General features: G+C 44.3%; 1 protein-coding gene across 1 annotated transcript; it reads left to right on the top strand.

Moving 5' to 3' along the window:
* Positions 1-3,707: 3,707 nt before the first annotated feature.
* UBC (ubiquitin C) lies at positions 3,708-6,405 on the top strand. Its single transcript, XM_072144360.1, has 2 exons — positions 3,708-3,848; positions 5,166-6,405. The coding sequence occupies exon 2, from the start codon at positions 5,169-5,171 to the stop codon at positions 6,312-6,314; it is 1,146 nt and encodes a 381-aa protein (XP_072000461.1). The 5' UTR covers positions 3,708-3,848; positions 5,166-5,168; the 3' UTR covers positions 6,315-6,405.
* Positions 6,406-11,888: the final 5,483 nt, after the last annotated feature.

Here is an 11,888-nt window from a genome sequence, read left to right as displayed (position 1 = left end):
GGTACATTTTTGAAGAACCTGAATGGGCCTCTTCTGCTGAGAATGCACTGTTGAATCTGTGCCAGGGGAACTCTTCCGTGGGAGAATATGCTGTCCAATTCTGTATCCTGGCCTCGGAACTCTCCTGGAACGATGCGGCCCTGTCCGCAGCTTTCAAAAAGGGACTCTCTTCTCATGTTAAGGACGGTCTGGATTTGCCGTCTACCCTGAGTGGTCTCATCCCCTTAGCCAACTGGATTGACGTGTGGTTTAGGGAGCGTGCCAAAGAGTTACACCGCAAACAACCCCTAGTCCACCCACAATGTCTTCCTCACCTGGCTCCTGCTTTCCAAAGGCCGTTCCATCCTCCATTTGTACCATCTGCAGAGGAGCCTATGGAGGTGGACAGAGCCAGACTCTCTTCCCAGAAGCACATCAGAAGATGCCAGGGAAACCTCTGTCTGCATTGTGCCAGTCCTGAGCACTTCCTTGGGTCCTATCCTATCCGTCCCCATTGTCCGGGAAACGCCAGCACCTAGGGTTCTTGGGAGAACCGTCCCTAGGTGTAAGCAAAGATTCTCTGCGCCTGATGATTCCGGTGCTTCTCAGCATTGGCACCGGCACCCAGATACCGGTCTCTGCTTTCTTTAATTTCCGGTTCTGGCAAGACCTACATACAACGAAGATTCTGACTTGGGACATTGCTCACATGTTGCTGGGCATCCTGCGGTGCAGAGTTCTGTGCCCAATTCTACTGGTAGCCACATCTGGCCATGGATTTCATTGCGGATCTTCCGCCTTCACCAGGCAACGACCTAGTGGTACCCTCCCGCAGCACGTCCATCGCGCTTTGCGGCAGGCTCTGGTTAAGATCAGGTACCACTTAGATTCCGGTCCCAGGTGTCGGCTAGTACCACCTCCTGGAGTCCTTTTCAGCTCCAGTTTTACCAAGTAATTGACTGTTTAAAACATAATTATACTTTACGTTTTCATGGCCCAAGTGCATAACTTTACATTTATCTGCATTAAACCTCATCAACCATTTCTCTGCCCACTCCTCAAGCTTCCACAAATCCCTCTGTAAAGCTAAACTATCAACCTCCGTATTTATTACTTTACACAGCTTAGTATCATCTGCAAATATTGAAACTTGACTATGTAAACCCACTACAAGGTCATTAATAAAAAATATTAAAAAGAAGTGGCCCCAATATTGACCCCCTATGGCACTCCACTGGTAACGTCAACCCAATCTGTGAATGTTCCATTAATGACGACCCTCTGTTTTCTAAGCCGAATACTTACCCAAATACACAGATTTTCCCCTAGTCCCAGCAGTCTCGTTTTATGTACCAACCTTTTATGTGGCACAGTGTCAAATGCCTTTGACAAAAGTCCAGATATGCAACATCCACAGCGTCCCCCAGATCCAGTCTGGAACTTACTTCCTCGTAGAAACCAATCAGATTAGTCTGACAGGACTGATCTCTTATAAACCCATGCTGACGATGGGTTATAAGGTTATGCACAGTGAGATACTTCAGGATAGCATCTCTAACAAACCCCTCAAATATTTTCCCCACCAAAGAAGTTAGACTCTGTTAGGTGTGTAGTTTCCAGGATCACTTTTTGATCCTTTTTTGTATATTGGTACCACGTTTGCTATGTGCCAGTCCTGTGAAACATAAGCAGTCCTCAGTGAATCTTCAAATATTAAAAAAAACAGTCTGTCTATCACGGTACATGGTTCTTGTAGAAACCAAGGGGCTATCTGGCCCCAGTGATTTATCTATCTTAGTGGTTGTGAGGTGGTGCTGTACCTCTTCCTCGGTTAAACTCTTGACATTCCAAAGAGAATTTACATCATCATGTCTTCTACCAGGGGATTTTCCTGGATAAAGACAGTCGAGAAGGCGACATTCAGTAGATTGGCCCTTTCCTCGTCTCCTTCCACTATGACCCCCATGTTATTCCAAAGAGGGCCCACAATCTCCGTTTTTAGTTTCTTATCATTTATATATTTGAAAAATAATTTGGGATTATTTTTGCTCTCCCTGGCAATATTTCTCTCAGTCTCCATTTTTGCGGCCTTTATCTGCTTTTTACAGGATTTGTTTTTCTCTCTATAATCCTGTAATGCCTCACAGCTACCTTCACATTTAAGCACCTTAAACGCCTTATCTTTCTCGCTTATTGTTTTCCTTACAAGACTAGTTAGCCACAGTGTAATTCTTATACCCTAACAAAAACCTGCTACCTTTGAAGGACCTGCAGGTTTCTGCCCCCAGTCAATATCTGGGTAATTGAAGTCCCACATGATAAGTGCTTCACCATGCTTTGAAGCCATATCCATTTGACTTATCAGCATTTCCTCTGCTGCCTCCATTATATTTGGGGCCTTATAACAAACCCCTATTAATATTTTATTATTCTTTTTACCTCCCCTTATCTCCACCCATAGGGACTCCACATTTTCATTTGCCTCACCGATGTCATCTCGCAGGACAGGCTTGAGGCAAGAATTCAAATATACACAAACCCCTCCCCCTTTTTTATTTATATGATCATTTCTAAAAAGACTATAACCATCTATACTACCAGCCCAGTCAAAGCTACTGTCCAGCCATGTCTAGCTGATAACCACTATATCATATTTGCGCTCCAAAAATCTGCTGTGTTCAATGCAACAAGATCTGGCTGCAAACCACCAGTCAGTTTACTTCCGCTTGTCAGTTTCTGTGGAAAAACATATGGATAACGGATTCGGACTTGCAATGGTGTCCATTGTTATCCGCTTTTACACCTCCCATTACAACCCTCCATTATTTTAGCCGATAGTATAAAAAATAAAAAAGTGTATATAAACTATTGAACCAATATGCCAATATGAAAATATGTTTTTCAAGGATGCAAAAACACAATGAAAAAAACGCTACAAAAACGCTACATGTCACCAGCCTAACTGAAAGCAAGATATCTTTGCTGATAATGTATCTGTCCAAACATCTGTTTAAATTACAATCCTTTTTTGTTTAAAAAAAAACCCCATGTTCACACGATGCATTTTTTGTTGTGTTTTTGACGCATTGCAAGGGCTTGCATTTTGATCACATGCTGAGGTTACATTGTGTTTTAGCAAATACAGTGGAAATGCAATGTAACATTAGCATCTGATCTAGGCTGAAGACGTTGGAATGCATCAAAAACACAGCAAAAAAAAACCAAAAACAACAACACATTGTGTGAACGCGCCCTGAACCAAAATGCAGATGGCAACTGACCCGAAGAGCTATATCTGGCACTGCAGCCTACATAATTGGTATTTAGTTAGTTATAGTCACACACGCACGTTTTAGTCACATTTCTCAGAGACTGCCAGCATCACAACGCTGATTTTTCACACTTGTTCTCTTGAGCTCCTGCTTACACAACAAAACCTGCATGTAACCAGCAGCAACACCCAGCCCAGCACCTTCTACAGAGAACCAAGAGAGGCGGGGCTTACATAAAAGATCCGGCAGAGTAACGCCTCATTAATTTACCACCATACTGTATGTGTGCTACTCCGCCACTTTTTTTTTTTTTTGCTCTTTTGATTTATATGTTTTAAATAGAACTCGTACAGCATATATTTCCACAATGTACTGAGCGTCACATAATAATAAGGTGCTAGTGCTTTCTAATTATATAGCTCTAAGAGAGAGAGACTGTGTGGAACGTCTCAGTATGTGAAGTAGTCCCAGTCTAGCGGGATCTGCGGAAGGTTACATACGTCATCTATATAAGGCAGTTCTCTTGGGAACGTAGATATATTCCTCACACAGGGCAGAAGGAGGTTACTGTTGGTGTGGGCGCTACTAGACATTGCAGTAAGTATTACAAGGCGCAGTACTGCTGTCGCTTTGATTCCTCGTTTAACGTTTGCTATATAGGTGGCGCGTGTGGATTTTTTAAAGTATTTTCGTGGTACCGTTGTATTGGGTTATGATTGTGTTCTTGCGAAGCTGGGCCGCCATGGCGGCTGTTGGGTGCCGTGTGTAAGCGGCCGCCGTTCCCGTGAAGCTGCTGGACGGTTGGGCAGACAATAGCGGACGCGGGCTGTGGTGCTGGAGGGGAGGGGCTGGCGCCTAGTGCGGGCTGTGACGCCCCGGGCGCTGTGTGCTCCCGGTTACTGATGTCCTTTCTCCAGGGATCTCCTTTGTGTGGGCTGCCAGCGGTGGGAGGTGGCATCCGAGGTTACCTTCGGCACAAACCCTACAGGGAGTTTAGCCTTTCTATGGCTCTGCTATGGGAATGTGTAATGGGCTTCACCCATGTTAGATTTATAATCGATGTAGCGCCATCTATATGCCTGCCTCCCCAGTTCTTTAGCTGATGCCTTACTTAAAGGGGTTGTCCAGGTGTATAACAATTATATACAGGTGCTCAGTATTCTGCGCCATCTTCTGTTGGCACGTGGCCACTGTTTAGAAGCATGCATGGCTTATACTACTTCCACTTGTCACCTGATAAAGCTTTGGCTTAAATGCCTATAAGGCACAGTGGGAGTTTGGTTGCCTTCCTCTAAACCAGCCTGGAACAAACTGACCGCATGGGACAACAGGAGTGCTGGGGGTGGTAGGTGTAAGGTGGTGTGTGTGTGTGTGTGTGTGTTTTTTTTTTTCATTCAGGACAGTCATTTTATAAGAGCTTCACTATGGGATCAAAACTTAGATTTACTGGACTAATCTTAGAATCGGAGGTGTACAGTTGAGTTTGGGAAATTCTGCAAACAAAAGGAGTGAGGGGACACTCCTTATCCCCCTATGAAGAGGATGAAGTTGAGATTGGAGGGTAGTTTAAGTGCTCCTCTCCTGTGAACCTTTGACTTTAACTCAGTAATTCCATTATTGAGCCAGAATACCTTCTCAAGTCTCTGGCATGTTTTTCTCATCATATATTTCCTTCCTCTGATGGCATATGCATGAGAATTGCAGCCCTGTTTTATTCCCATCTGCTTTTTCAGTAATTATAAATGGTAGCAATTGCCTGGTATCTTATATGAATGCCTTTAGTTTAAAAACTGACCTAACCTGTAATCTTTACAAAAATTGAAGTGCTAATCACATTTCATTATTTCTCACTATAAAAATTAATATATTAAAATTAATATTAATATATAAATTGCACATTGTTTCTTCTTTCAGAACATGCAGATTTTTGTGAAGACTCTTACTGGAAAGACCATTACACTAGAGGTGGAGCCAAGTGACACCATTGAGAATGTGAAGGCTAAAATCCAGGATAAAGAAGGCATTCCCCCTGACCAGCAAAGATTGATTTTTGCTGGAAAGCAGCTGGAAGATGGCCGTACACTCTCCGATTACAATATTCAAAAAGAATCCACTCTGCACTTGGTTCTCCGTCTGAGAGGTGGTATGCAGATCTTTGTGAAGACCCTCACTGGGAAAACTATAACCCTAGAAGTGGAACCAAGTGACACCATTGAGAACGTGAAGGCTAAAATCCAGGATAAAGAAGGCATTCCCCCTGATCAGCAAAGATTGATTTTTGCTGGTAAGCAGCTGGAAGATGGCCGAACACTCTCCGATTACAATATTCAAAAAGAATCCACTCTGCACTTGGTCTTGCGTCTGAGAGGTGGTATGCAGATCTTTGTGAAGACCCTCACTGGGAAAACCATTACCCTAGAAGTGGAACCAAGTGACACCATTGAGAATGTGAAGGCTAAAATCCAGGATAAAGAAGGCATTCCTCCTGACCAACAGAGATTGATCTTTGCAGGAAAACAGCTGGAAGATGGCCGCACCCTGTCTGACTATAACATTCAAAAAGAATCTACTCTCCACTTGGTTCTCCGTCTGAGAGGTGGTATGCAGATCTTTGTAAAAACCCTCACTGGGAAAACTATAACCCTAGAAGTGGAACCAAGTGACACCATTGAGAACGTGAAGGCTAAAATCCAGGATAAAGAAGGCATTCCCCCTGATCAGCAAAGATTGATTTTTGCTGGTAAGCAGCTGGAAGATGGCCGCACCCTGTCTGACTATAACATTCAAAAAGAATCCACTCTGCACTTGGTCTTGCGTCTAAGAGGTGGTATGCAGATCTTTGTGAAGACCCTCACCGGTAAAACAATTACCCTAGAAGTGGAACCAAGTGACACCATTGAGAATGTGAAGGCTAAAATCCAAGACAAGGAAGGCATTCCCCCTGACCAACAGCGATTGATCTTTGCAGGAAAGCAGCTGGAAGATGGCCGTACGCTCTCAGATTACAATATTCAGAAGGAGTCTACTCTGCATCTTGTCTTGCGTTTGAGGGGTGGTGTTTGAAGCATGACAATCAATTGTTGCTGGCTTGTCCAGCCTTCTTAATCATGCATGTATTGCACTTTGTTTCAATAAAGTTATTGCATTCCAAAAATTCCTTTTTTTGTGGTTAAATTTAATTTTCAATGTATTTAATTGACAGTACAATTTAAGCATTGGAAGTTTTTCTCAAATGTTCAGACAGCTTTGATTTTATCTACAATGTTTTTTTTATCCTGTATAAATCAAAGGGCTACACACATCCATAAATTCAGTTCCACTCTTAGTATGGCAATACCCCACATGTATGAATGTAATCCTCTTTATGGGCTCACTACAGGGCACAGAAGGAAAGTGGGGTTATTGAGGCTTAAAGTGGTATTCCCACAAAGAGAAGTATCTTAAATGTACTCAGGATACCAGAATAACATTTTCTAATTGGTTAACAAATACAGCAATATAGATACAAGTCCAACCTGTCTGCCCCTAAACACGACCCTGTAACTTCTGACTTTGGGTATGGGACAACATCTTGGATTTCTGTGTGACGGCCGTACTGCTGAGCTTCTCTGCTCCCTGCACTCTTACCCAATTTCAGTCCAGGACGGAGCGCACTCAGCATGAGAACTTCAAGCTACAGATAGAATTACTTTATCTGGGGCGGCACAGCACATGGTGGGTTGTGGAATAATGTTGGAGAGTTGACATTGTGTGTAATAGGCATCTAATCTCCCTAATCTTTGTCATACTAGTACAATGTTCAGAAGCAAAATAAGTGTATATAAACCTGCACCCTCATAATCTAACCACATATTCAGCTTGCCAAACTAGATGGATCCTAATATGTCTGCTTAGAGTAGGGGTGCTCAGCCTTTTTCAGCCCAAGGGCCACGTTGTCTTGGGGCTGCACTATTAACCAAAACATAGATGTGCCAAAAAAAACATAGCACAAAGTATCCTCCTCCCCCTCCCCGGAAGCCACTACTGCATTTGTACAATAGGTAACAGGCTCCAGAGCAGACAGTGCACAAACAAGACAATATTGATGGTGGAAATTGGAGGCCATGCAGCAGGTAACTGGATAACTGACTGCACACAGGGGCTTTGGTAGACCCCAGTACTGTGCCCGGCCTGCAATCAGCCAGGTATTCATACTTATCAGCTGCACAGGGCCAACTCTAACCTTTTTTCTGCCCCCCTCCACAGACACCTAGCTCCCCCCAGGTGTCTCTCTTCACCCAGACAGCCCTCTTCTGCCCCCCATGGTCTAGTCCCCCTCTCCTCACTGTGAGCAGCCCAGTGCTGCAGGAGGGTGTATAATGAAGCCGGAGGTGCATGTGGTGATGACCTCACAGGTCCTTTAGCTTCTCTATTCAGCAGGGAAAAGCGGCAAAAACAAAATTGATCCCCAGCAATTGCACTAGCAGCTGTCGGCAGTAGGGTGGGGGCCTCAACCTGGGGATCGGTGGGCCGTGTGTTGTGCACCCCTGGCCTAGAGTCCCTGGCCAGCCTAGGCAGTGATCGGTGCTAAAGCGGCAATAAAACTGAGAAATTGTAAAATAAAGGGTTAACTATTCTTGTGTTAATATCACTAGGGGCTTGAAATTTGAGAATTTTCATTCGTGGGGAAAACCCCCTTAATTCCAGTATAACAATTTTTTTTTTTTTTTTTCTAACTACACCACCCAATTTATGATGGCATAGAGTGAGCCATTTAAACCCTACAGGTATTAATGTCGGATTGTGTAAAATGTTGCATCAGGCTCCATATTATTATTAACCCCTTCATGGCCAATGGTTATTGGTGCCTGAATGTCCAGGTCAATTTTTGACTTTCTGCTATGCGCTTCTTTAACCCCTTAGTGCTCTGCATCCGATATATCGGACACTGAGCGCAGTGACTTTACGCTCAGCGACCGATATATCAGACGCAAGCGCTAATCGCATTTCGGACGTCACCCAACAGTGGGAAGTGTCCCCATTGCTAGCCGCCACCCCACCGATGACATCACAGGACCGATCTGATTGGTCCTGTGACATTGATCGCCACCATTGGCCAATCGATTCAGATTGGCCAATGACAGCGATCTATGATGCTGGGGGGCTGATCTTACTAGCCCAACGCTTTCTAACATCTCCATTTTGGCGTTTGAGTTGTTAGAGTTGTGCTAGTGATCTGTCCCTTTTACTGTACCCCAGAACACTCGATGGTAACCCCCCCCCCCCCATTGTACGTTTTCTCTATCCCCTACAAACGCACTTTTCAGTGCCATCTGTTAGGAGTTGGAGGAGTAGCAAGGAGCAGGCGTTGTGTGGTGTAGTGGAGCAGGTGTTGTTCTGCGGAGTAGTTTTATTTCTGTGTAAGTTCTATACTATCCCCCCATTATGTCACAAAAATCATAAACTGACTTGGAGGTGTATGATATAACCTCTGTTACGGAGTCATCAGAATGGGGACGAGTGTCCGTGTTTTTTTTTTTTGTCTACCCCCTCCTCACAAAGCGACTCTGAGGAACCCCCGAGAAGGCGCTTGTGTAGTATTGCTCAAGTGCCTGGGCTTCTGACCCCACATGGGCGACCCCCAGTAGTTATGCCCCTCAGGTCCCTGATACCTAGAGACAGTGGACTCAGGCCAGTGGACTAGTTTAGGTTTTTTTTTAGTGAGGACCTAGTCTGATGGTGTCCCAGACCAATCTCTACGCTGCACAACATATTGCCCAAAACCCCACTTCTTTTTATGCGCAACCCTACAGATGGACCCCTTTTTGTGCAGCAGAGAAGTATTGGGGCATAGTACTTCTTATGGGGCTTGTCAAAAAGCCCTCTATTAGGGACTATTGGAGCACAGACTTGCTGTACACCCTGATGTTCTGCATGGCGATGAATAGGATGCACTTTGAAGCCATCCATAGGTTTTTGCATTTTGCATACAATTCTAAGTGCCCACCCAGAGATGACCCCAGTTATGATAGGTTGTATAAGGTCCGGCCCGAAGAGGCACATATCAGTTGACGAGTCCCTGGTACAATAAGATGGCCAGGTATGGCATGAGGATGTATAAGCTGTGCGAGAGTGCAGCAGGGTACACTTTTTTCAGGGTATTCAGGGGTTTGGGGTATTTGAAGGGAAGGACTCTAGAATAGTTCCCCCTGAATGACCCCCTTCCTGGGAATTACTGGAAAGATAGTCCAGGGCTACCACCTCTACCGGGATAATTTTTATACCAGTACTACCCTGTTCACGTGCCTCGTTTCCAGACAAACGGCAGCATGCGGCAGTGTTAGGAAAAATCAGAGAGGTATCCCGCTAGGGGAAAAGCTCAGAAGGCACGAGAGCCGAGCACTATGCAGCAATTCAGTATTGTGTGGTAGGTACAATGACAAGAGGGATGTCCTTGTACTAACAACAATACATGGACACACCACCACCCCTGCTCCTGTACGAGGTACCAGTGCAGAAGCCTCCAAGCCGGACTGTATTTTGGATTATAATAGGTACATAAGAGGGGTGGATTTGTCGGACCAGGTACTTCAGCCATATAAAGCCATGCGGAAGCTGGCCGTGTACATCATGCAGATGGCACTGTATAATGCCATATATAATGTGCTACATCGTTGTGCATGCCAGAGGGGAACTTTCCTCGAATTTCAAGAGGTGGTAGTCAAGCAGTTGATTTTTAGAGACGAGGAAGGGGGGCCACACGGATTGTACCAGGGCAGCACTTACCAGGAGAAGTTCCCAAAACTGCCAGCAAGGGAAGGACACAGAAGAGGTGCAGGGTGTGCTCCAAAAGGGGCATAAAAAACAAATGATATTTCCAGTGTGACACGTGACCCGAGAAACCAGGGTTATGCATGAAGGATAGGGCTTAACTTGGTGATCGGTGGGGGTTCTAGTAATGAGACCCCCACAGATCACAAATACTAGGGGTCCAACCCCTTGCCGCTCGGTCAGAGTAATGGAGCAGAAGGGCGCACATGACCGTTCTGCTCCATTAATCTCTATGGAGCTGATGGAAATTGCCGAGCACTGTGCTGTGGATAGGGCCTAACTTAGGTTTGTGGGAAAACCCCTTCTAAGTTACAATCTGGAATAGAAAGCTGTCCTTTTTTTTTTTTTTTTAATAGTAAAACTTTTACCTCTTAAGGGCCGAGCCCTTTTTTTATTTTTATCTGCCCTGTTAAGGGCAAGGACAAATTGCCGTAGCACGACAGGCACACTGCGCATGGAGAGGAGGGGGTGAGCGCTGCTCGTCCCCGCAACTCTCCATAGAGATATATGGCGCATTGCCGGCCTACGCGGGACATATATATTCGGCGGCTGTATATTTGTACTTCAAATAGTGTAAATATTTTGATATCTTTTGCGTTTAATAATGAAAAAAGTAGAAATTTGTCTATTATAGTATAAAGTACATATAGTATAAAATATTATTAAGTTCTAAATTCTTTGCTTTTCAACTACATAGATAGTCATAGTACCCAAATAACTTTATAAAATTTCCAGAATGTCCATCTTTTGTAGGGGCAATTTTTCAAATTTTTCGGAAAATCGGCAAAACCTATATTTTCAGGCATTTGCTCAGTTTTCAAGTGACTTTGAGAGGCCTAATATTAGTAAAACCACATAAATTACCCCATTATTGAAACTACTCAAGAGCAATGTTAGGACAACAAATGGGTTGAAATTAATGCATGTGAGACAGGTGTGAAATTTATGCTGCCCAAATGGCAAAAGGTGCAAAATGTAGTCTAAATGGAGTTTTATCCAATCCAGCAATTCAATCCAGCTTTCCCAAGGTACTAAATGTTTTTTTCAGAAAAACTAACACAGGAATTGAACCCATTGGAGCTCTCTCCGCTTCACGCTCAGCGCCATACACCCATTGCATTGTGTGTAACCATGTCACGGGACATGGTGATATTGCCATAGGAAACTCGGGAAACTGGGACAGGAGAACTTCCTACTGACATCATCTGGCTAATTGGATCCGTAGCATCCACTGATTGCTGTGATTAGCCAGTCAAATCTGACTGGCCAATTGGAGTGTTTTGGGGCTGAAAACTGAGGTTTTATCTCCTACCTCTTCAATCTAGTGGAACCATTTTGGTTTGGAATCGCTAGAGAGAAGAGCTGAGCGTTACTGTTACACCAAAATCACTATTGCGTTGTCTGATCCCTATCTGTTCCCTCCTGCGTCCTGTATATTCCCTGCGTGATCACCTTGCGTGATCACACTTGTCTTCTATTTTTTCCCATCTCCTGTTTGTTCCTTCTGAACCCAAACATACTTTTTAGTGCGATGTGTTAGCGTTGTTTTGCACTGGGCACACTTTTTATTGTGCTGTGTGAATAGCGCTGCACATTATCTTTAGTGGTAGTTAGGGCGACTTAGGGCAAGCTAGGTTAATCTGTAGTGCCTTTATGCGTGGTGCACATAGTTTTTTTTTTTCCTCCCAACGTGCCCATAGCTGTACCCGTAGTTTGCTACGTGCCGGCTTGTCTGTATAGTTGGTGGCACATTATCAAATTTTTCTGGTGTACGTTATCTTATTTTTCTGTGTACAATATCTCAGAAGAGGTACACCGTGTTTGAGG

Source organism: Engystomops pustulosus, chromosome 1, assembly GCF_040894005.1.
Source record: "Engystomops pustulosus chromosome 1, aEngPut4.maternal, whole genome shotgun sequence".
NCBI lineage: Eukaryota > Metazoa > Chordata > Amphibia > Anura > Leptodactylidae > Engystomops > Engystomops pustulosus.
The sequence above is the reverse complement of the archived record's forward strand: the minus strand, read 5'-3'. Positions and strand labels throughout refer to the sequence as shown.